The following is a 26,008-nucleotide window of genomic DNA, read 5'->3' as shown; positions in this document are numbered from 1 at the left end:
TATCTTTAGAAGATTTTGAATTCACTGTGAAATGTTTTGACACTCCTTTATTTCAGAACAAAAGTACTGCTTATTCTAAATTAATATACAGGTTTGATTTACGCTTCTGGTAGTACAGAAAATAGCTAATCTAATATTAAAATGACAGCCTCCACTTAACTATTTATCAATATATACTAAAAAGCAAAAAAAAAGAAAAGAAAACTGTAGTTTGAAAACAGCAATGTAGTGCAAAGTTTGCCATTTACTTTGCTTGTCAAAATAGCACACATTTTTGCAATTTCTAACACAGTTTACCCTACCATGGCCCCAATACGTATTTAGGGCTCTATTCAAACCATATCGCTGAAGCGTTACAGATTTCGTGATCGAAATGTTAAGGTCATTTCCAATTGAGCCGACATATTACCGTGAATGCCGTCTCTGCCAAAGCAGGAATAAGTCCTTTAAAGAAAAATAATTTGGCTTTTGTGCTGAATTTCCGCGATATGGATTGAAAAAAAAGCCCTTAGTTTGAATCTGAAAATAGGCCAAGTCATAATTTTACAGATATAAAGCTATAAAAACATTTTTAAAAATGGCATAAAAATCCATTTCAAAACACATGTTAACTTCAAATGAAAGCTTTACATGTATAATACATTCAAGGAGTAATTAAACCAAGTATACCAACTCTTATATCCCTCTACTGACCACTGAACACTAACACTGTAAAAGGCACTGAAGTACTAATATCCCATTCAAGCGTCTTTATATAGGTTCTGTCACACCTCCAGGGTGACGGCGGGGCCGTTACTAGCCCCCTCCAGAGGGGTTTTCTCTGTAGGGCTACCTGGCTCTTTAGCCTCATCCTCATTGCCCTCTGCTGCAGCACCTGCTTCTTTCCCTGCCACTAGGGGAGTGCTCTCTACTGCCTCCTTCACCACCTCTGCCCCCTGCTGGGTGGCTGTGGTAGCGCTGGCAGGCTGCTCTGCCTTGGTCTCGTTGACGACCTGGATGGAGTCAGCTGCTGCAGCTGGGGTGGTGGCTGGCTGCTTCACTTCCCCGTTCTGAATAGGAAACGATCCCTCCACGGCGTCATACAGAAACTGGTACTGCTCCTGACAGGGTGACACACAGAGACAGACATACGGACATACGGACAGACGGACAGACGGACAGACAGACAGCGGTGAGAGAGAGAACCATACCAACACACACCCTTCTAGGGACAATCCTCACTGAGACAGTGGCTAGATGATAAGCTACCTTGGAACAGAAACCAACAGATAGTCCTAATGCATGTTGCATTTGACACATTTACGACCTTGTACATCATACCCACAATACAATGTGGAAATGTGCAACAGTATTTCTTCAGACCAGGGTACAGTAGGCCAACGTGTGTCCTACTTACCAGGCTGTGGATCATGCCTTGCCTCTCCTTGCGTAGAGCCTTGGCCACCTGGAACACGTCAACCAGTTTCTCTGTCTCAGCACTGTCCATGATGTTCCACAACGCACAGAAGATCCCGGAGCGAGACGAGCCATCACTGAGAGAAGAAGGAGGGATGGAGGGATGGAGGGCATTCACTCAGTAAAGAGTAGGGCATTGACTCAGTAAAGAGTAGGGCATTGACTCAGAAAAGAGTAGGGTTTTGACTCATCTTACAAATCCAGATGCCTCCAAGAGTAGGCAGACATGTAAACAATGGCTGGAATGGCTCTGAGACTGTGACTCACTTGCAGTGGACCACCACAGGCAGGATCCTCTCTGCCTTGCTGTTGCCATAGCCACAGGTCTGCTTGATGTTCTTGATCATGTCTGTCAAATCCTGCGGCTTCTCTGGGAGTTCTCGTCCCGCCCACTTCAGGAACTGGTACTGTTTCACCTGCCGACTGTCTTTCCTCTGTAGGGACAGGATGGTTTTTTTTCTTTCTTTTTCAAATCCCATTTTATTGGTCACATGCGTCGAATACAACAGGTGTAGACATTACAGTGAAAAGCTTACTTGAGAGCCCATTCCCAACAGTGCAGAGTTAAAAAAGTAAGACAAATATTTGCTAAATAAAAAAGGAAATAGTAACGCAACACGAACAATAACGAGGCTACATACAAGGAGTACCAGTACTGAGTCAATGTCCAGGAGTACCAGTACTGAGTCAATGTCCAGGAGTACCAGTACTGAGTCAATGTCCAGGGGTACGAGGTAATAGCATGGCTACATACCAATGTCCAGGGGTACGAGGTAATAGCATGGCTACATACAAGGAGTACCAGTACTGAGTCCATGTCCAGGAGTACCAGTACTGAGTCAATGTCCAGGAGTACCAGTACTGAGTCAATGTCCAGGGGTACGAGGTAATAGCATGGCTACATACAAGGAGTACCAGTACTGAGTCAATGTCCAGGAGTACCAGTACTGAGTCAATGTCCAGGGGTACGAGGTAATAGCATGGCTACATACAAGGAGTACCAGTACTGAGTCAATGTCCAGGGGTACGAGGTAATAGCATGGCTACATACAAGGAGTACCAGTACTGAGTCAATGTCCAGGGGTACGAGGTAATTGAGGTAGATGAGGTAAGTGAGGTAATGCAGTATATGGGTTACACCAAGTCGAGTTCAGGTTCACTTTATTTACCTTTCATAATATTTTCCATGGTCTTTCTTGGATTCAAAGACCAATATTAAAACAGTGACAAAGTTGACACGAACACATTTCATTTCCTTAAGTTCTTAATGAAGAGACTTTAAAAGAAAATGTTGGAGGAGAGTTACCACATTGTCTGACGTACATAAGTGGGAACAGCCCTAGACATTCCCTGCAGTTAGTTACCGGTTACCTTAGGGTGACGGATTTGGAGACTGCGAGTGGTGTACGCTGGGAGGGTTTCTGTGGCCTTCAACTCCACCTCGATGTCCCTGAAGGTTTTCTTCTCATCTCCCCAGTACGCTGAGCAGAACTCCTACGCATGCAGAGAGAAACACCGACTCACTCAAACAATACATCCACACAATGCATTAGAATAGCACTGCTGTAAAACAGAGGTTCTTAGAACCCCCCCCCCCCCTTTGTTGTGGGACCCACCTGGTCTCCCTCTGTGAGGTCTGACAGCATGACGATAGTTTTGACCCTCTTCTGGAAGATCATCTGCCAGAAGTCTCCTATGGTCTCGGCTAGAGGGCCCTGGGCTGCTATCAGACTCCTCTGACACCAGTAACCCTGAGCGAGATGAACATAATTTAGATGGTTCACAGGATTCAATCCCATTTTGCTTTGTCGGCTATGCGCCATTTGAAGGTAATTACCTATATAGCCATCATATGCAGCTTTTACCGTGAATGCGGTCTGACAAAGCGTGATCTGATTGAATCCTGCCCCTAGTTTCAGTTAGATTTAACACATATTTATTGTAATGCAACTCATAATAATGCTAACAAGTGAAAATCCTTTTGAGTGAGATCACTTTGTCTCACATCCATAATCTTGTGTTTGTTAAATTACTTAACATTTCTAAAATGTAAAATGTGGTATGTACATCTATCTGTGTGGCGTTGATGTATTTGGTGGACTCCTCATCCTCTTCGTCAGAAGAGTCATCATCATCGTCATCATCTTCCTGGTCATGGCTGCTCTCATCCTCCAGCTTCACCAGAACCCTGTTGTAGTCGTCTGATTGGAATTGATTCAAATACCAGTCAGTTTTAGGAAGTGAAACTTATCTGAGGAACTCTTCAAGGAAGAATTCTTAAAGTGAAACTGAAAGCGTTTTAGCAACATGAAATCGTATTAAATTCCAGAAGAATGACATCTTTAAAAAACATGGTCATTTTCACGTTTTCATAAATCCATAGAATGTTTGGGAATGACATGTAGTAAGACATTTTGTGAAGATTTTATGGAAATATAGAGTGAGAAAGCGGGCCGTACTTTTGGACAATTAATAGAACTAAACTTAATAATAATAATAATTATTATTATATTATGATTATTAACAACAAATGATACTGTGCTGGATCTGCCTGAATGCTGTACTCACATGGAATAACAGAAGAGGAGCGATTTTTCTTCTTGTTCTCCTCGTTGATCCCCGTGTTGAATGTTCGCCAGTTCTTGTACCGTGGAAGTCTCTACATTACAGAACGGTCAGAGAAAACTAGTTGAGTAAGAAGTACTCTGATAACACTTTTATTACATAGGAAAGACGGGAATGGAACAGTGGATGGGAAGAAGGGAAGAAATGACAGAGGAAAGAAATGACAGAGGGAAGCAAGAATGGATGAAGGGACAGAAAGTAATAGATGAAGGGACAGGATGTAATAACAGAAGGAATAAGTGAATAAGTTAGACTGACCTGGAACTCTGCCTCCAGCAGAGTAGGCTCGTTACTGGGGTCTCTCTGTTTGAGCGTGCCCAGTGTTGGGTGCAGCTCTGTCAGGGAGATCTCTGTCTCTCCAAACTGGTTGTGTTCTATCAAAGCCTGATGGATCAGGATGTACTGAGCCTGACCGGATACACAGGTTAATACACACATTAATACTTAATAATACACACATTAATACACACCTTAATACTTAATAATACACCCAGGGTAATGCACACATTAATACTTACTAATACACACATTAATACACACCTTAATACTTAATAATAAACCCAGGGTAATACACACATTAATACTTAATAATACACACATTAATACACACCTTAATACTTAATAATACACCCAGGGTAATACACACATTAATACTTACTAATACACACATTAATACTTAATAATACACACAGGTTAAAACACACATTAATACTTAATAATATACACAGGTTAAAACACACATTAATACTTAATAATACACACAGGTTAATATACACATTAATACTCAATAATACACACAGGTTAATATACACGTTAATACTTAATAATACATACAGGTTAATACTTAATAATACACACAGGTTAATACACATGTTAATACTTAATAATACACACAGGTTAATACACACATTAATACCTAATAATACACTCATTAATGCACACCTTAATACTTAATAATACACCCAGGGTAATACACACATTAATACTTAATAATACACACATTAATAGTTAATGATACACACAGGTTAATATACACATTAATACTTAATAATACACACAGGTTAATACACACGTTAATACTTAATAATACACACAGGTTAAAACACACCTTAATACTTAATAATACACCCAGGGTAATACACACATTAATACTTTATAATACACACAGGTTAATATACACGTTAATACTCAATAATACACACAGGTTAATACACACATTATTACTTAATAATACACACAGGTTAATATACACGTTAATACTTAGTAATACACACAGGTTATTAATATACACGTTAATACACACACATCTCATAGTATAATGGATAGAAACTCATAGTCTAATGTGATGACAACTTACCTCCACCTGAACCATGAGGCATCTCTGGCGCCGGAGCTTGACCACGTATCCGTAGATGTCCACTCTGCCCTCAGCCTCCAGCCCCTCCATCATGGCATCGATGCCCATGTAGGTGCCTGTTCTCCCCACTCCAGCACTGCACAAAGTAGTATGGTCAAATTATGAACAATCACTTCAACACAAATATCTAATTCTGGACACAAAAACTCCCAACAGTATAGAAAAATGTTTAAAAAAAATACACATTTTAAATAAAGAGAGTACAACATTTTTAAAGTACAATCCTGTGTGTGTGTGTGTGTGTGTGTGTGTGTGTGGTTTTCTACCTGCAGTGGATGACTATGGGTCCACTGAAGAGGTTCTTGAAGGCGTTGACGCGTCGCCTTAGCTTCAGCAGGAGGTGTGGCTCTCCCGGCACGCCGTGGTCTGGCCAGCTGGTGAACTGGATATGGGTCACCTCCCTCTCTGCACTCTTCTCCCTCTTCTACACACACACATACACACATTCACACACACACACACACACACACACACACACACACACACACACACACACACACTTCACACACACACACACACACACACACACACACACACACACACACACACACACACACACACACACACACACACACACACACACACACACACACACACACACACACACACACACACACACACACACACACACATTCACACACACACACACACACATTCACACACACACACACACACACACACACACACACACACACACACACACACACACACACACACACATACATTTTTGTAGGGGTTGGTGTATTTTTTGTTAGGGCAAATTAAGTCTGACATTTTAAAGGGGAAATTACAAACTTTAAAAGCCTTTTTAAACCTCAAATACAAGTTTGCATTTCCTGCAACAACAGGGTGATCAAATTAAGATCCTACATCTGTATAGAGGTGCATGGGGTGACCAGCCAACTTCATACCATTTGTATCTTAATCCTAATCAGACATTCCGTGACTTTGATATATAATTTTAGTTTCGTTTTGGCAGTTGTGACAGAGTATCTTTATCAAGAGAGTAACTACCGTTTTTGTGTATTTAAAAATAACAGATATCTCTGTATTAACCCTGTGAATATTGACTCACGTTGGTCAAGCTGAGGTGACGGATAATGTAATCGGGACAGTGTTCTTCTCTGTTCAGCTTCACAACAAACTCCTCAAAGATCTCCACCTCTCTTTCAGGAGACGGCCAGTACTGGGCGCACTTGTTCTACAGGGGAAAAACAACACAGAAACAGTCAAATGCCAGTTAAATGTCATAGGAAAATATCTTCAGAGGACGAGCTGTCTTTTCCTGTTGTTCTGGTTTGAGCTAGCCGTGGGTGTAATCGAAAGGAAGCTCTGCTTTGCAAACCCAAGCAACATGCACACAAACGTGTTAAGCGTATAAACAGAACAGTTTTACTGTTATTTGCTTACCCTGTTACTCTCCTCACAACGTGTTACCATGACGATGATAGAGGACTGTTGCTCCCAAACCATCCTCCAGAAATCCCCTACTGTCTCTTCCTTGGGACCTACCACACACACACACACACACACACACACACACACACACACACACACACACACACACACACACACACACACACACACACACACACACACACACACACACACACACACACACACACACACACACACACACACAGCAGAATAAAGACGCAAGGCCAACACAACACTACACGATTCAGTGTGTAAAGATAATCGTCCTCAACAGTAAAAACAGCACTTTACCTTGAGCTGCGATGTACTTCTTAGACTCCTTGAAACCCTGTAATGAAAGACAATTTGGCACAGCACACAATATGTACAAAATAAGTTGGTATCATTACTAATTACTATGTATAGTAATCACTATATATTTAGTATTTTACCATGTAGGGAAATTATGAGATAACTTGAGGACTGTTAAAAGACAATAACCAAACAAGTGTTCCTTACATCGATGAAGCTGGCATTGATGTAGTCACAGCCAGTCTCTCCATTCCCAGTGGTCAGCTGGACACGGTTGTAATCATCTGATTGGACCGAGACATAAGGAAATAACATCACTGATCTGAGAGGAGCAGGGTTCATATAGGATCAGGTGTTCTGCCTTGGGACAGCAGTATTCATATAGGATCAGGTGTTCTGCCTTGGGACAGCAGTGTTCATATAGGATCAGGTGTTCTGCCTTCAGACAGCAGTGTTCATATAGGATCAGGTGTTCTGCCTTGGGACAGCAGTGTTCATATAGGATCAGGTGTTCTGCCTTGGGACAGCAGTATTCATATAGGATCAGGTGTTCTGCCTTCAGACAGCAGGGTTCATATAGGATCAGGTGTTCTGCCTTCAGACAGCAGGGTTCATATAGGATCAGGTGTTCTGCCTTCAGACAGCAGTGTTCATATAGGATCAGGTGTTCTGCCTTGGGACAGCAGTGTTCATATAGGATCAGGTGTTCTGCCTTGGGACAGCAGTATTCATATAGGATCAGGAGGTGTTCTGCCTTCAGACAGCAGGGTTCATATAGGATCAGGTGTTCTGCCTTGGTACAGCAGGGTTCATATAGGATCAGGTGTTCTGCCTTCAGACAGCAGTATTCATATAGGATCAGGTGTTTTACCTTGGGACAGCAGTATTCATATAGGATCAGGTGTTTTACCTTGGGACAGCAGTATTCATTTAGGATCAGGTGTTTTACCTTGGGACAGCAGTGTTCACATAGGATCAGGTGTTTTACCTTGGGACAGCAGTATTCATATAGGATCAGGTGTTTTACCTTGGGACAGCAGTATTCATATAGGATCAGGTGTTTTACCTTGGGACAGCAGGGTTCATATAGGATCAGGTGTTCTGCCTTCAGACAGCAGTATTCATATAGGATCAGGTGTTTTACCTTGGGACAGCAGTATTCATATAGGATCAGGTGTTTTACCTTGGGACAGCAGGGTTCATATAGGATCAGGTGTTTTACCTTGGGACAGCAGTATTCATATAGGATCCGGTGTTTTACCTTGGGACAGCAGTATTCATTTAGGATCAGGTGTTTTACCTTGGGACAGCAGTGTTCACATAGGATCAGGTGTTTTACCTTGGCACAGCAGTATTCATATAGGATCAGGTGTTTTACCTTGGGACAGCAGTATTCATATAGGATCAGGTGTTTTACCTTGGGACAGCAGTATTCATATAGGATCATATAGGATCAGGTGTTTTACCTTGGGACAGCAGTATTCATATAGGATCAGGTGTTTTACCTTGGGACAGCAGTGTTCACATAGGACCACTTACATGGGAGGATGTCCACGTAGCGGTTCTTGGGCTGGTTGCAGGACTTCTTGGCCTCTCTGACTGTGTTGCGGCTGAAGATCCTGGGGATGCTCTGTAGGGAGAGATGGGATCTGTGAGCTGAATGGTGGAATCACTGGAGCTGAGGTTAGGTGTCTGGGAAACATACAGTAAGTATCTGCCCTAGAAAAAGACTCAACACATCATGGAAGAAACAGTAAATCCAGAGTCATTTCCATTTGATTTCAAACCTTCCTTTGTTTGTGTGTTTTCCCTAAGTGGCTAAGACTGCTGATTGGCCAAGGGGTAGTGGGATTCTAACATTCACCTGAAACTCCTGAAGGAAAAGACGTCCCTCATCGGCGATTTTCCTCTTGTATGCGTCCAGAAGCACCTCAGATCCGATTGGCTCCACGTTCAGCAGGTTCTCCTCATCACCTAGGAAACACCAATCAGTGACAACCCCCACATACATGAACAGGAAGAGGTTGTATATTTTTGAAAGGTTTTAATGGAGAGAGTTCAAAGGGTAGAAGAGTCTATAATCTTGCAACAGTCATAGGACATCTACTCATTCAGTTGATGGAGTTCAGCAAGCTTAAGTCTCTATGCACTTAAAGTAGATGGTTAAGAGCGTCTCAATCTGATCAAATTGAAAAATATATTCACTTACTTGGCTGAATCAGCTCAATCTGTTCATCATTGTTGCTGTGGAAGAAACAGTAATATCAGAGGCTCTCTTTCTTACCAAAAAGGAGAGGATAGCAGATCTACAGTACTGTTGAATACCATCCTCTACAGCACTAAATAGCCAAACTAGAACGGATCTAACGAAGCTACAACATATACAGCTACCTCTTCAAATACAATCTGAAGGTAATCTGAAGCCTACTGTAGCATTTAGAGACTTCCTGTCAGACAGGAACTGACTAAATACTTACTTGGACTTCTTGCGCTGCAGGATGTAGATCTTGTAGAGAACGAAGAGGAGAGCCAGAGACGTCAGGATGATGAGGAACACAAGGAACCCAATCACAGCTTTGTCATTGTCTGAAAACAGACGAGAAAGGTTTCTCATTACAACATGGTAAAGGGACATTTACTCAACAATTTAATGTCAACACTGAATGCTGTTTAGCCTACCATTAATGTAGGGAGGAGGAGTGATAAACGGCTACTTGGTCATGCAGTTGATCAAAGTCATATTATTTTGTTAATAGGAGTCAGAGAAAGGTAATATTCATACAAAGCGTATCATTTTAATCAGTCTGACTTGAGTATATTTGTTGCAGGCTTCTGCATAAGATTCTGGAAATGTAAAGTTACTCACAGAGAGTAGTAATGTGTTCGGTTATTGCTTCACTCTTGTACTTCCCATTGTATGTAAAGATCTGAAAGAAGAAGACATTCATATATGATCCATCCACCACAATAGTTCCTGGTCCCCACAAACCCACTGGGTTAACAGGAGACATAGAGGTGAAACACCATTTCTACATATTCTGTTTAACTCATCTACGTACAGTACATAGAGCATTTCATTCAGCAGTATCTAACGCCACGATATATTACAGCATAGTCAATACATTAGGTTTTACTGTATGAATGTTGAATAACGTACCTGAACTGTATAGTCTGTTAAATAACTGAGGTCCTCAAATGTAAAACTGCAATTTGGATGTTTTTTTGGTTTTGACCCAGTGATCGTTGACCCAGTGATCGTTGCCATGTACCACTGCTCTTTTCCCATCCACTGACTTGGCTCTAATGTCTTACATTTAATGGTAAAAGCATTTTGAGTATAGTTCACTTGCAGTATTTTTTTCACCTTTTCAGGTACTGTCAAACACAAACATAGGCAACAGATTACATTACGGTCATCCTGTTCACAGATCCCAACAGATTACATTACGGTCATCCTGTTCACAGATCCCAACAGATTACATTACGGTCATCCTGTTCACAGATCCCAACAGATGTGAAGCAGTTATTTCATATAGGCCTGTTGTAAACTGCATTCTTCCACTTCATATTCTATGATAATTTACTACGGTTCAGAAATATTTTTACTCAGCACCCTTCACTTCAACATCGGCATTGTGTAAAGATTGCTGCAGTGTGTTCAAAATCATCATATTGCTATATATTGTGAATGAATATGTTACACTTACTTCCAGGCTCAGTTTGGATTGTCTTAGACACTTTTTGCAATGTATCGTAGCTCATGTCTTTGTACCTTGGCTCAATTGAACAGGTATAATTTGTGAATGGCTGCAATTTATCAAAATCATAATGTAATTCATCCGTGGTGTCACAATCTGAAAAATGGATTAAAAAGGAGTCAAAGCTTGATCTGAAATTCTTATCAATTAGTTGTTTGTTTTAAATATATATATAAATGATCTCATCTCCCACCTGAGGCAACTGCTTGTTCTACAAGCTGCCAGGGACATACAATTGTAAAGGCAACCACATCTTTAGGAAAACATACATACCTGTATATGCTACCTGTGTATTCCATAGGGACTTATAATTAAAATAAGGTTAATTTGTTTGGTGGGTAAAATAATTACTTAAAATGTCTCTGAAAATTGTAGCTTACCTTTTTTAACTTCAGTCTCAATTCTACAGGAAACGCAGGAGTGAAATAGCGTATTTTGGCAGTGAAAGCTTTGATTGGTCCATTTAAGGTTTATGGAGGTGTTTGTGTTTGTAGACGTTTCCTTAATGTGCACTTCTACCGAGTGAAAATAAGAATAATATGATCATAGTGATACTGAAATAAATGCATGTTATGTCTTGTTATAGGCTATTATGAGTATTCAAATGTTTAAGTAGAGGGAGAGTTTATCTTAAAAAATGTTTTTATAATAACTTACCACACTTGATTTCAACATCAATGGACTTGGTATTGATGACTTTACTATTGTGAGTAATCTTTCCACTACAGTTGTATTTCTGAAAGGGTTCCAAATCAGTCAAGTTGATAGACCCGTTGTTTCCTGGGACAAAAACAAGAATATTAGTGATTTCTTCCTTTGAAAAGATTAATTGTTATCATATGTAAATTCATATGAAATGTGGATCTACGATATCATTATTTTTACCTTCACAGGTGTAATGAATGTCCAGATCTTTAGGGCTACAGTTTTTTGGCTTGTTTTCCCATACTATTTCAACAGGGAGATCGTTTTTGTATTCCAGATTGGGAGAGTGTTCGACTGTAGAATACTCTGTTTCAAAATGGGAAAGATTTAATTATAGCCATGCACAAAAGAGACAAAATAGTGATACTGGTTAACAAATGATGGTTTATCAGCAGCCGTATACAATGTGGCCACAGCCTTTGATATTTTATTTTATTAGGATCTCTTTCAGTCCTCATTTGGACTAATCTTATAAAAGTATACAGTGCATTTGGAAAGTGTTCAGACACCTTCCCCTTTTCCACAAGTTGTTACGTTACAGCATTATTCTAAAATGTATTAAATAAATACAAATCCTGACCAATCTACAAAACAATACCCCATAATGACAAAGCCAAAACAGGTTTTTATAAATGTTTGCACATTTATTATAAGTATTCAGACCCTTTGCTATGAGACTCGAAATTGAGCTCATGTCCATCCTGTTTCCATTGATCATCCTTGAGATGTTTCTACAACTTGATTGGTGTCCACCTGTGGTAAATTCAATTGATTGGACATGATTTGGAAAGGCACACACCTGTCTATATAAGGTCCCACAGTTGACAGTGCATGTCAGAGCAAAAACCAAGCCATGAGGTGGAAGGAATTGTCCGTAGAGCTCCGAGACAGGATTGTGTCAAGGCACTGGGGAAGGGTACTAAAACATTTCTGCAGCATTGAAGGTCCCCAAGAACACAGTGGCCTCCATCATTCTTAAATGGAAGAAGTTTGGAACCACCAAGACTCTTCCTAGAGCTGGTCGCCCAGGGGAGAAGGACCTTGGTCAGGGAGGTGACCAAGAACCCGATGGTCACTCTGACAGAGCTCTAGAGTTCCTCTGTGGAGATGGGAGAACCTTCCAGAAGGACAACCATCTCTGCAGCACTCCACCGTTCAGGCCTTTATGGTAGAGTGGCCAGACGTAAGCCACTCCTCAGTAAAAGGCACATGACAGCTCACTTGGAGTTTGCCAAAAGGCACCTAAAAGGACTCTCAGACCATGAGAAACAAGATTCTCTGAACTGATGAAACCAAGATTGAACTCTTTGTCCTGAATGCCAAGCGTCACGTCTGGAGGAAACCTGGCACCATCCCTATGGTGATGCATGGTGGTGACAGCATCATGCTCTGGGGATGTTTTTCAGCAGCAGGGACTGGGAGACTAGTCGAGATCGAGGGAAAGATTAATGGAGCAAAGTACAGAGAGATCCTTGATGAAAACCTGCTCCAGAGCGCTCAGGACCTCAGACTGGGGCGAAGGTTCACCTTCCAACAGGACAACGACCCTAAGCACACAGCCAAGACAAAGCAGGAGTGGCTTCGGGACAATGTCCTTGAGTTGCCCAGCCAGAGCCCGGACTTGAACACAATTGACCATCTCTGGAAAGACCTGAAAATAGCTGTGCAGCGACGCTCCCCATCCAACCTGACAAAGCTTGAGAGGATCTTCAGAGTAGAATGTGAGAAACTCCCCAAATAAAGGTGTGCCAAGCTTGTAGCGTCATATACTTTCCTAATGCACTGTACACTGTTGGTCAGGATTGTTTAAATAAAGGATAGTAGGTCATAGTGATTGAGAAATGTCCTTTGCTGTTGACTAATTCCCGTTTAACATTTTAAATATTTTTCTTTCTGAGTGTTTATAGTAATCTCACCTGCTGTTATGGGTATAGTTTTGCTGATGTTGACACTGCATTCTCCAGGCACAGCTACATTGGTTGTGAAGTTTGTGCAGAAATGTTCATCTAAAAGCTTAAAACAGTTGTCTTGGTCCCAGGTGATAACAGGACTGTTCCATTTAGCATCACTGATATTCCATTTCGTCACATAACACAAATATCCCGGCTTCGTGTTGGTGGAAAACTCTAGGTCATCTAAATCGTGCAAACATTTGTTAAAGATTTTTAACCATTTTTCCAACATGTATTATTTTAGATAAGTATCAATAGTCTACAGCTAGTTAACTACAAGTGATTTTACATAATAGTTATTACAAGTAAGTAATTTGTCATTGTATTGAGATTCAACCTAAAAAGATCCCTATATGTTATTACTAAACACAGTGACTGTTACATCCCACAATTTGTTTTCCTCCAAAGCATTATTTAGCCACAGGATTTAATAAGGTATTATTAGTTCATATGTAATTAACAAATAATACCTTATTAAACAGTGTATGCTCAGTGTATGCTCAGTGCCTTTGACATACCCATTTTCTCAGTCCTCAGAGTGCTATTTCCTTGGAGTTCACATTCAGGCTGAATCGTTGTCAAACTGTATTTCCTGCAAGGCTTCAATGACACCACAATAGTGGAGTTCACCGGTTGATGCTCAACAGTCATGTTTTGTCCTGATTCATCCTGGTACGATATGTTGTATGTGTCGTAGGTTGAGGCGTTTAAATTAATCTGAAAGCCGTATTTAACAGGCTTGACCGTGTATGTACCTATAAGATTAAATGAAAAGATTGATAATTATTAATTTATTTATCACTTCAGGTGAACTATCCCTATCATGCATAGTCTTAGATTGCATCTCAAACCGAATAATTGGAACTCACACTTTGGTGGTGTTGGTTTAGTCTGGCTGCCTGAAAGATGGAACAGACAGGTGAGAATCCATGAGAACAACGTTACATTAAAACATCACATTCCATTACAACATCACAACAATCCATTACAACATCACAACAATCCATTACAACATCACAACAATCCATTACAACATCACAACAATCCATTACAACATCACAACAGTAGGAGAAACATGATCTACTATCAATGGACACAACACAGCATCCCATGGAGGTGAGGCCAACCTGTGGGGATAGCTGGAGTGGAAGTCAGGGTGCTTGCAGGTGAGGTTTGGTTGTGGATGGGTGGAGTGCTTGTAGGCAAAGATGGAGATGGAGAGGTGGAGTTGTTTGTAGGCAAAGCCTGGGTTTGAGAGGTGGAGGTGTTTGTAGCAAAGGCCTGGGTTTGAGAGGTGGAGTTGTTTGTAGGAAAGGCCTGGGTTTGGTTGAGGGTGCTTGCAGGGTCAGATGTCTGGGTTTGGGCGACTGCAGTGCTTGCAGGGTCAGAAGTGCTTGTGCTCGAGCCGCCAGTTGCTATAAAATAGAGAACGACATACTTTTGATGTGAGACAGAGATAATACATTTTACAGCATTAACAGACGTTAATGCAGGAGGTATACATTACCGTCGGAGAGGGTTGCTTGGCTTGATGCCTGAGTGATGTTTGAGGTGGGGGTAAGCGAACTGAGTGGAGGTGAGAGGGTGGTAGTGGTCGTCGTGGTGATGGTGGAGGTGTTTGGAAGTAAGGGGCCTGATACAAATCATCTCAGTTAGAGAGAGAAATCACAATAAATAACAAAATGTAAAAAAATTATGTGATCAGCTCCTGGTAATGCTTATTTTCCAACAGACCCAGCATGCCTCTACGAGAGATTCTGCTTTGCAGGTTTACCTGTGGAGTCGTTTACATTCTTGGTGGGTTGTGTGGGTGAAGGAGTGGAGATGCTGCTTTTGTCTGTGGATAAAAGTGACAGAGTGAGTGCTGCAAAGTTTCTTCTGAGGAGAGTGGAGGCAGGAGAGAAGTGAGTGGATAGTTGGTTGGTTGGTTGTTTGGTTGGTTGACTGATGGAGGCTCAAAACTACAATGTTCTTGTTCTTATTCTGAACTTACCAAACCATGTTTCCTCCGTGACCTAGACAGTGTGTTCAAAATCACCACAACTGACATTTCACAACTAACACTCTGACTTCACCTTAGAGAGAGAGAAATCAAACGTATCACTGATGTCAACAGATGTAGCCTACACCTGGACACTCCAGTGGAGTATTTACCTTGGTCATTTATGGGTGGAGGAGTGGCTGAGTTGGATGCTGTCTGAGAGTTTAAAGGTGTGGTGGGAGTGCTTGGGGGTTTGTTGGTGATGGCTACTTTTGCTGGTGGGGGTATTGCTGCTGTGGAGCCTTGGATGAGAGAGTGAGAGTGAGAGTGAGAGGCTGAGATGATGATTTTACCCCATAGAGCTAAATGTAGAAGCATAGGATTTCTATGGGGTTGACCAACTTGTTTCTGCATCTGAGCATTAACGTGAATAGCACCCACAATCATGCAACGGTCACCTTCAGATGTGGACAAATCATGACTGATTCTGGGGGTTAAAGACATGAATTAGAGAATAACTTTAAGACCAACTGACCTGTCGAATTTCTATCCCCATCACCTAAAAAAATGAGAGAATTATAGTTTTGTCATTGTCACTTTTACATTCACACATTTAAGTCATCATCAAGGACTTATGGCCAACATTACTATCTAACATTACATCAATCTGAGTAATTATTTATCTTTAATGAACTGCTATAAACATTGACCAACAATGTATTTGGTCAGATTCATCAAACACGTAACTTCCTCCAAGGCTTTACCCTGTATATCACAGGAGGCTGCTGAGTGTAGAACGGCTCATAACAATGGCTGGAATGTAGAAAATGGAATGGTATCAAATGCATGGAAGCTCTGTGTTTGATGAATTCGATACCATTCCATTCATTCCGTTCCAGCCGTTACTATGAACCCGTCCTCCCCAGTTAAGGTGGCACCAGCCTCCTGTGGTGTATATATTGACTTCCTTACTGCTCGTAGCTAGCCGGGGAGGAAAGGGCGTTGTTAGCAGTAGTGGTTTGTGTGTGAGTGTGAGTGTGGCATAACCTGGTAGCCATGGTAACTCGGAGCAGAGCGAACACTCTATTTCAGCATCCGACCACAGTTTCCTGCTTCGCATCAAGCCCAGAGATGAGAACACAATCCCCTTTCTGTTCGAAGAACAGCAATCGTTCATCTTCAGTTTTGTCACAACTGCAGATGTACAGTATGATATTTGACTATAATGCACACAGGTGTGAACGCACCAACTCTCTTGACCATTTTAAATATATATATTTATTTTTTTAAATCACATGAAATAGGTATGGAATGTGCCAGACCCAATTACACCTTTAAGGTCTGGCCTACTTTGAGATGATTTGAGCTGTTAACCTTGTAGTGTATTTCCTGTAACCCAAACCCTGAGCTTCTAAGGCAAAAAGCAAAAAGCAGCGACTTAAAATGTTTACTTCCTTATTTCAATACAATTAGGTTGTCACAATGTTTCAGCATACACTTGCTTTTGTTTGACTTGACCTGCAAGTATTTTCCTACATAGGCCTCATACAAAACGACACAAAATGAAACAGAAAGAAAGCACTTAGAGCTATAGAAGTATTCAACCCAAAATAAACTGCGGTGTTTCTCTTCCATTTTAACAGAGACCTACAACAGAAATGAGAATGTGACAGAGGCTGCTTGAACAATAATTAGACTTCAGGAAGTGTTTTTTTTTTCTCAACTCTGGTTTCTGTGTTTCAGTGTTTCCAAGGGAGACGCACCCTGCACTGACATTTTACTGGTCTGCCCACCCAATGAAAACCTGGTCAGATGCTGCTGTTGTGACTGGCTGGGGATTCTTTTTGTTACTTTTTCACACTACTACACCTCTTCAGTATTGAAGGTGTTACTCTCAGTTTGTGAATATGTAACTGAGGTAGTGGATGAACTACCTCAGAACCATGGTTCATTACCACCAGTGAGTCTGCTATCACATTTTGATTGCAGAAGTGAAATGTCTTCACACATCCAGTGTAGTTTGTTTGCAGTTGCGTTTGAGACAACAAAAAAATTGACCATCAAAAGAAAGCTATGCCTTTACTTATTAATGGAGAGCTGGTTGCTATGTACTTTGCAGAGAGGCTTGTGGGGGTTCTGGTGGCTCGTTCTCATCAATGGCAAGATGGCCAAGGTGGGGTGTGATGAAGTGATACAGATGCCCAAGGTGAGGTGTGATAAAGTGATAAAGATAGCCAAGGTGAGGTGTGATAAAGTGATAAAGATAGCCACGGTGGGGTGTGATAAAGGGATAAAGATGGCCGAGGTGGGGTGTGATGAAGTGATAAAGATGGCCAAGGTGAGGTGTGATGAAGTGATACAGATGGCCAAGGTGGGGTGTGATGAAGTGATACAGATGGCCAAGGTGAGGTGTGATGAAGTGATACAGATGGCCAAGGTGGGGTGTGATAAAGTGATAAAGATGGCCAAGGCGAGATGTGACGAAGGCTATTTCCCCCAATCTCTCTCTCAAAATCTACATTTAATCCATTTTAAATTCAGGCTGAAACACCACTAAATGTTGAAAAAAATCTAATGATGTGAAAACTTTCTTCATAAAATATTCTCACCCCTGTATATATAAATATATATACAGTGACTTCAGAAAGTTTTCACACCACTTGATTTGTTCCACATTTTATTGTGTTACAGTCTCAATTTAAAAAGAATTAAATTGAGATTTTGAGTCACTTGTCTACCCACAATACCCCATAATGTCAAAGTGGAATGTATAATTTTTGTTTGACAAATTAATAAAAAATGAAACGTTTAAAATGTCTTTACTCAATGAGTATTCAACCGCTTTGTTATGGCAAGCCTAAATAAATTCAGGAGTAAACGTGCTAAACAAATCACATAATAAGTTGCATGAACTGTACAATAATAGTGTTTAACATGACTTTTAAATTACTACCTCATCTCTGTACCCCACACATACAATGTCTCGCAAAGAAGGGCACCTATTGGTAAATGCATTTAAAAAAGCAGACATTGAATATCCCTTTGAGCATGGTGAAGTTATGAACTACACATTGGATGGTGTATCAATACACCCAGTTACTACAAATATAGTTGCCAGAGAGGAAGGAAACCGCTCAGGGATTTCACCAGGAGACCAATGGTGTCTTTAAAAAAGTTTGTTTAATGATGTGATGGGAGAAAACTGAGGATGGATCAACAACGTAGTAGTCCACAATACTAACCTAAATGACAGAGTGAAAAGAAGAAAGACTATACAGAATACAAATATTCCAAAATAAAATAATTATGTCCTGAATAAAAAGTGTTATGTTTGGGGCAAATCTAATACAACACACCACTGAGTATGATCATGTTCAATTCTGAGTGATTCCATGCAACTTATTAAGCAAATGTTCACTCCTGAACTTATTTAGGCTTGCCATAACAAAGGGGTTGAATACTTATTGACTGAGGACATTTCTGCTTTTCATTTGTTATTAATTTGTAAAAATTTCAAAAAACATAATTCCACATTATGGGGTATTGTGTGTGAATACTTTCTGAAGGCACACTATATATATATATATATATATATATATATATATATATATATATATAGTCATATATATATATATATATATATATATATATATATATATATATATATAATACGATGCATTCGGAAAGTATTCAGACCCCTTGACTTTTTCCACATTTTGTTACATTGCCTTTTTCCTCATCAATCTACACAAAATACCCCATAATGACAAAGCAAAAACAGGTTTTTGGAAATGTTTGCAAATGTGTAAAAAAATTAAATAAACAGACATACTTTATTTACATAAGTATTCAGACCCTTTGATATGAGACTCCAAATTGATCTCAGGTGCATCCTGTTTCCATTGATCATGCTTTAGATGTTTCTACAACTTGATTGGAGTCCACCTGTGGTACATTCAATTGATTGGACATGATTTGGAAAGGCACACACCTGTCTATATGAGGTCCCACAGTTGACAGTGCATGTCAGAGTAAAAACCAAGCCATGAGGTTGAAGGAATTGTCCGTAGAGCTCCGAGAGATGATTGTGTCAAGGCACAGATCTGGGGAAGGGTACCAAAAAAAGTCTGCAGCATTGAAGGTCCCCAAGAACACAGTGTCCTCCATCATTCTTAAATGGAAGATGTTTGGAACCACCAAGACTCTTCCTAGAGCTGGCTGTCCGGCTAAACTGAGCAATAGGGGGAGAAGGGCCTTGGTCAGGAAGGTGACCAAGATCCCGATGGTCACTCTGACAGAGCTCCAGAGTTCCTCTGTGGAGATGGGAGAACATTCCAGAAGGACAACCGTCCCTGCAGCACTCCACCAATCAGGCCTTTATGGTAGAGTGGCCAGACGGAAGCCACTCCTCAGTAAAAGGCACATGGCAGCCCAATGGTGTTTGCCAAAAGGCACCTAAAGCACTCTCAGACCATGAGAAACAAGATTCTCTGAACTGATGAAACCAATATTGAACTGAATGCCAAACGTCACATCTGGAGGAAACCTGGCACCATCCCAATGGTGAAGTATGGTGGTGGCAGCATTGTGCTGTGGGGATGTTTTTCAGCGGCAGGGTCTGGAAGACTAGTCAGGATCGAGGGAAAGATGAACAGAGCGAAGAACATAGATCCTTGAAAACCTGCTCCAGAGTGCTCAGAGCCTCAGACTGGGGCGAAGGTTCACCTTCCAACAGGACAACAACCCTAAGCACACAGCCAATACAATGCAGGAGTGGCTTCGGGACAAGTCTTTGAATGTCCTTGAGTAGCTCAGCCCGAGCCCAGACTTGAACCCGATCGAACATCTCTAGAGAGACCTGACAATAGCTGAGCAGCAACGCTCCCCATCCAACCTGACAGAGCTTGAGAGGATCTGCAGAGAAGAATGGGAGAAATTCCCCAAATACAGGTGTGCCAAGCTTGTAGCATCATATCCAAGAAGACTTGAGGTTGTAATTGCTGCCAAAGGTGCTTCAACAAAGTACTGAGTAAAGGGTCTGAATACTTATGTAAATTTGACATTTTATTTTTAATACATTTGCAAACATGAAAAAAAACTGTTTTTGCCTGTCATTACTGGGTATTAATGTAGATTAATGAGAATAAAAAAATAAATAAAAATGTAGAATAAGGCTGTAACAAAATGTGGAGAAAGTCAAGGGATCTGAATACTTTCCAAATGCACTGTATGCTTCTGAACCAAAAAGTTGCGTGTCTTGATTGTTGACCAATGACTAGTCACCGGCATTGGCGCGCAAAGGTGAACGCGCATATCCTGATTAGTGACTAGAAATAACTTATTTCATTTCCTCCAGTTTTTCCTGGCAAACAGAGTTGGCCTATGTTTATCATCCATATAAAATACAGTTTATCAATCTACTAGACTCCTCTCTGCCAGAACATGGAAAGTACTGTACAGATAGAAAGCCTGATATATTGATTTTAACTTTTAGTTTTTTGATTAATATTCACTTTCATTTGCAATCTTTTGCTTTTAAAGAGCAACTATTTCAGTTTATCATTGAAGTCAAAGACCATTTTTTCCTTGATGTTAAAACAAGACTATGGCTTTAAATGTGATATTGTACCTTGACTTTAAATGTGATATTGTACCTTGACTTTTTTTTATTAAAACAGTATTTGATTGTATATTTTATTTGGCTAATTGATTGATAATTTTCATATTTCAGATGAGCCTAGTTTGGCTGCCTAGTAACTCACAAGTTTTGTACCACTCCTTTTTGGGGCGTTGCGGGTCAAAATGTCAGCAAGACCACTGGGATACATGATAATGGCAACAAATGGAGTTGGTTTGGATATAGTAATGGATATAGTAATGGATATAGTAATGGATATAATAATTGATATAGTAATGGATATAGGAATGGATATAGTAATGGATACAGTAATGGATATAGTAATGGATATAATAATTGATATAGTATTAGATATGATAATGGATATAGTAATGGATATAGTAATGGATATAGTAATGGATATAGTAATGGATATAATAATTGATATAGTATTGGATATGATAATGGATATAGTAATGGATATAGTAATGGATATAATAATTGATATAGTAATGGATATAGGAATGGATATAGTAATGGATATAGTAATGGATATAATAATGGATATAATAATTGATATAGTAATGGTAGGCCACAGTATTTCTTAAAATGTTCTATTTTGACTGGAATTGTATTGGTCATTGTCAATAAGTGCAGCATTTATTCCAGTTCAAAATAGTCTTGCAAAACACTTTACTCCTCAGATGGTGCTGCTTTCCCATCTTTTTCTAAAATTTGCTCAAATGTTATTTTTTGGGGGGGTGCCATTTTTCTTGTTTGAGCAAGTAATATGGTTATTGTGGCAGATGTTTGTGTAAATGGTACATTTTATGTTTAGGTTTAAATATATCCCAAACTGTTTCTGTATATTGGTTATTTTTTGGGGGGGGTGCCAAAAAAAAGCTCTATGCACAGCCATGCTCTCTCTCTGTCTCTCTCTATAATTTACATTTACAGATAAGATGTTGTTCTGCTAAGCCTCATCCCCATCTTCACCACATCCCCCTCTCCTTCCTGAAATGCTGTTTTAATCATACAGCTCTATGAACATTTCAACACCGCTTCTTCATTTCAAAAGCTTCTGCTTTTCTCTGGTAATTTTCTTAAATTTTCTCAGCCACGGCCGGCACGCTTATTAGGCAGGATTAGGCCATCGCCTATGGCGGCAGATTGACGAGGGTGGAATTTCCTGAGCTGAACTGACCAAGATGTACCTCCAACAACAATACATAAAACCTCACGTAATTCTGCCCTAAAACAATGACAGCTTTTTAGGTGGGCGTTGATGCAGTCCTGTGATAAGCAGTATCCACTTGGTCAAAGGTAGGGGCACAAAATATTTTGCTTGTCCACTCCCAGCGAGCCTCTCCAGGATGCTGTTGGGGAGACGCATCGCTGCGGAACTCTACCAATGTTCCGTCCAAAAAAATGATCTAACATAAATCATGTAGCAGACATAGTATACGGTAGAAAGAGTATGTGGCCTTTTCTGTAGCCTACAGGCTGGAGATACAATGGATGACAATGTAGTGAAACAGACACTTTTTACATCATGCAGGTTTCTCCAGATCAAATAGCCTAAACTAAAGTACGCCCAATCAAATAAAAAATGTGCTGTCATGTTAACAAACAACATATCCTAAAACCAAGACAGGTCAAAGTAAAATGGACAATATGGAATGGACAATCACAACTGTTGTCCAGGAGTTTCACCTCATTGTCAGGATCAGTGGTTTCAAGTTTGTATCCTAACATTTTTTACAATCTGAAAATAGCGAAAAAGAAAATACTTCTGCATTTCCCGCTGTGTAAACACATTGCAATTAGGCTCACGATAACTCCAGATAAAGTTGGGTAGCTGATATTCATAGCTTAAATACCCAAATTGATTAGTTGCAGGAATCAGGATTAATAAAGCCAACGCCACGGCCTGTTTTACAAAATGATGGGCCTACGCATGGATGGGCATTCATAAATTCCATCGTGGCCGACACGGTAGGTTACACTCCACTAAGCACGAGCCGTCTTTTTTAATTTTTTTTGTGTTTTAAAAACGATAGGCTTACCACATAGATCAGGCAATACTGTAGGCTACACCTCAGTAAGCATGGGCCGACGCATTTTTGGACTTCTTTTTTTGGACCGGCCTGACTTCCATGTCCACGGACATTGATTTTTGATCCGGTCCAGACCAAATCTAAATCAATAATGTTTGGTTCAGATTTTGTCCAGTCTGGAGTAGGCTTGATTTGTCCCAAATAAATCAAGGCTATAAATTATATATTTTCAACTTTCATTCAGAATCAAAGATGAGCCTGATTTCAACATCTGGGAAATACATATTTTCAACTGTCATTCAGAACTGAAATTAACCTGATTTCAGCATCTGGAAAATATGTTTTTTTCAACGTCCTGGAAAATATGTATTTTAAACGTATGGAAAACACATCTTTTCACATTTCATTCAGAACCTAAATTGAACCTAGCTTCAGCGTCTGGAAAATATATATTTTAGACCTCTTTTCAACTTAATTTTGCTTACTGGGACTATTCTAGTTTTTCCGGTGCATTTTTTGGTCTCGCCTAGTGTGGCAGGATGGCAAGGACCGGCCCTGATCTCAGCTATAGCTATACCAGGAAGTGCAGACAGGCCGCTCAAAATGGAACACGGAAGTGGTTGAGCTGTGATCTGTCTAAAAAGAACCCCACATCTAAACTCTATGTGTCTTACTGCAGTTGGTAGAAGGACATTCTACATTCAGAACTTTCACATGTGTTGGAGATTCATGCTAAATATACACAAACGATGGTGCACTTTTGCACACAGAGCAAGAGGTTTTGAATGTAGCATTGTTGCACAGTGAAAGGCAGGTATTAGCTTCAGATTATTACTTAGATGTTAAGTCCCTGATCTAGATAGATATCTAATCACTGAACGCATTTTAGTGGACCAAGTTAAGAGTAAAAACTTGACTAATCACTAATCAGGTGTGTCCTTTCTCTGAGGGGAACATGAGGGACCAACTCAGCAGACTCCTCTTTAAAAGCTAGTCCTCCCGCTGATGCCCACCCAGACAGTTTAGAAGGACTTGACAATCTCAGAGTTACTCTATTCCAACTCACTTTTAATAGTTAAACCTAACAAATTTATTTGCATTTTGAATGGTCTGAAAATAAGTATACCATATCCTGCTTTAACCACAGCCCTTTATCACTCTCTCAAACATGATTGATCTATTGTCAACATTAGAAATGCCTGTAGAAAAATGACTCAAGTAAATCTGATTTTATCAACCTTATTATATGCACATCTTGCACTCTTTGAGTGACCGCATCAGGATACATTTTCTAAAACAATTCCATGTACTTTATTGCTGATTTTAGGCCCCACAGCCCTGTTACCATTAAAGGGATAACAGCACTCCCATCAGTCCCATCCCCTGGGTATCATACTGTACTTACATATGGCCAGCTCTATGAGCCCAGTACACAGCAGCAGGATCTTCAGTCCATAGAGACCTGCCATGTCCAGGAGCGACGATCACTCTACCCAGAGACCATACGTCCTAAAGGTAACGCCAAAAGAAACTCTTACAATTTATCCGTCTTATTCTCCAAAAAAAAAAAAAAAAAACGTTGAAATTGTGTGTATTCGTCTTTACGTATGTCTTCCCTCCGGTCTTATCAGCGGACACAGCTTCCTGAATGTGGTCCCCTAACCCTAAAACTCGCCTCTGGTCCCTCAGCGCTACGCGACATGTGATGTCACAGCTAGCTGAGACTCTGTACTTTACCTTATTTTACAGGAAGTCCCATTTCATCTACGCCACACATCTCCTTCCCTCCACTTCTGCACTTTCCTCTAAGATGCACAGCATCAGATACATACAAAATACACATGTTTGTGTAGTGCAGCCTGGCTTTAAGTGTGTTTAGACATTTAACTGATCTTCAGAGAAGGAGAGGGCATGGTCTCACAGTGAGACATGGCTGATTTCTCCGTAAAAGTATTAATCAAAAGGCTATCTGAACTCACAAACAAGGATTACTTCCATATAACAGAGTTATAAGTGTTGAATAGTATAGTTGGTCCTGTGTGGTTCAGTTGGTCTAGCATGGTGCTTACGATGCCGAGAGTCGTGGGTTCGATTCCCACTGGGGCCACCCATACAACATGTATGCACACATGACTGTAAGATGCTTTGGATAAAATTGTCTGCCAAATGGTATATTAGTTTGCTCTGTGTGTTTTCACACAAAATAAATTATTACTGCTACATAATGTTTTTTACATTTCAACTGTGTTGGCCTGTTGTGCTTCTTTTGACAAGTGCTCTACTCTTTTGAAGTGACAGTCATCTTTGCTGATAGTGTGGGTAGTTATACACTGGGGATTTTGGGGTCTGTGACACATCATGAAACCTGTTGTGGTTTCAGCATTTTTTCACTTAATCTGACTCCTCCCCACTAGTTGAAAAGAAGAAGAGTATGCTCACATACTTGGCCTACATCGCTACTTCCTGTACTGGTCTCTCTCTCTCTCTCTCTCTCTCTCTCTCTCTCTCTCTCTCTCTCTCTCTCTCTCTCTCTCTCTCTCTCTCTCTCTCTCTCTCTCTCTCTCTCTCTCTCTCTCTCTCTCTCTCTCTCTCTCTCTCTCTCTCTCTCTCTCTCTCTCTCTCTCTCTCTCTCTCTCTCTCTCTCTCTCTCTCTCTCTCTCTCTCTCTCTCTCTCTCTCTCTCTCTCTCTCTCTCTCTCTCTCTCTCTCTCTCT

General features: G+C 40.4%; 1 protein-coding gene across 8 annotated transcripts; it reads right to left on the bottom strand.

Annotated features, from left to right (window-relative positions):
• Positions 1 to 32: 32 nt before the first annotated feature.
• ptprc (protein tyrosine phosphatase receptor type C) lies at positions 33 to 25,000 on the bottom strand. 8 transcript variants are annotated; one of them, XM_014123567.2, is made up of 34 exons: positions 24,901 to 24,985; positions 24,701 to 24,804; positions 16,157 to 16,180; positions 15,795 to 15,923; positions 15,415 to 15,477; positions 15,148 to 15,273; positions 14,768 to 15,055; positions 14,510 to 14,539; positions 14,159 to 14,395; positions 13,605 to 13,823; positions 11,869 to 11,994; positions 11,641 to 11,763; positions 11,364 to 11,498; positions 10,933 to 11,079; positions 10,383 to 10,600; positions 10,092 to 10,152; positions 9,703 to 9,811; positions 9,435 to 9,469; positions 9,090 to 9,199; positions 8,765 to 8,855; positions 7,433 to 7,509; positions 7,226 to 7,262; positions 6,908 to 7,005; positions 6,573 to 6,698; positions 5,764 to 5,921; positions 5,438 to 5,573; positions 4,339 to 4,488; positions 4,024 to 4,114; positions 3,523 to 3,656; positions 3,072 to 3,206; positions 2,827 to 2,949; positions 1,723 to 1,889; positions 1,397 to 1,532; positions 33 to 1,100 (listed from the first exon to the last, which is right to left on the bottom strand). In XM_014123567.2, the coding sequence occupies exons 2-34, from the start codon at positions 24,762 to 24,764 to the stop codon at positions 765 to 767; spliced, it is 4,239 nt and encodes a 1,412-aa protein (XP_013979042.2). In that variant the 5' UTR covers positions 24,765 to 24,804; positions 24,901 to 24,985; the 3' UTR covers positions 33 to 764. The 8 variants fall into 8 exon arrangements, with proteins under 8 accessions (XP_013979042.2, XP_013979041.2, XP_013979043.2 ...); XM_014123566.2 differs by having other exon boundaries at positions 24,701 to 25,000; XM_014123568.2 differs by lacking the exon at positions 15,148 to 15,273 and having other exon boundaries at positions 24,701 to 25,000.
• Positions 25,001 to 26,008: the final 1,008 nt, after the last annotated feature.

The sequence above is a fragment of the Salmo salar genome, chromosome ssa10, assembly GCF_905237065.1.
Source record: "Salmo salar chromosome ssa10, Ssal_v3.1, whole genome shotgun sequence".
Taxonomy (NCBI): domain Eukaryota; kingdom Metazoa; phylum Chordata; class Actinopteri; order Salmoniformes; family Salmonidae; genus Salmo; species Salmo salar.
The sequence above is the reverse complement of the archived record's forward strand: the minus strand, read 5'-3'. Positions and strand labels throughout refer to the sequence as shown.

Bases quoted from the DNA above. Each gene is read 5' to 3' on its own strand.
- ptprc (XM_014123566.2), bottom strand. From the start codon at position 24,764: ATGGCAGGTCTCTATGGACTGAAGATCCTGCTGCTGTGTACTGGGCTC. The intron at 5,574-5,763 runs GTAGAAAACCAC...TACTTTGTGCAG, and splicing joins CCCATAGTCATCCACTGCAG to TGCTGGAGTGGGGAGAACAG. The intron at 1,533-1,722 runs GTGAGTCACAGT...TTCTTCTCTCAG, and splicing joins CCTGTGGTGGTCCACTGCAA to TGATGGCTCGTCTCGCTCCG.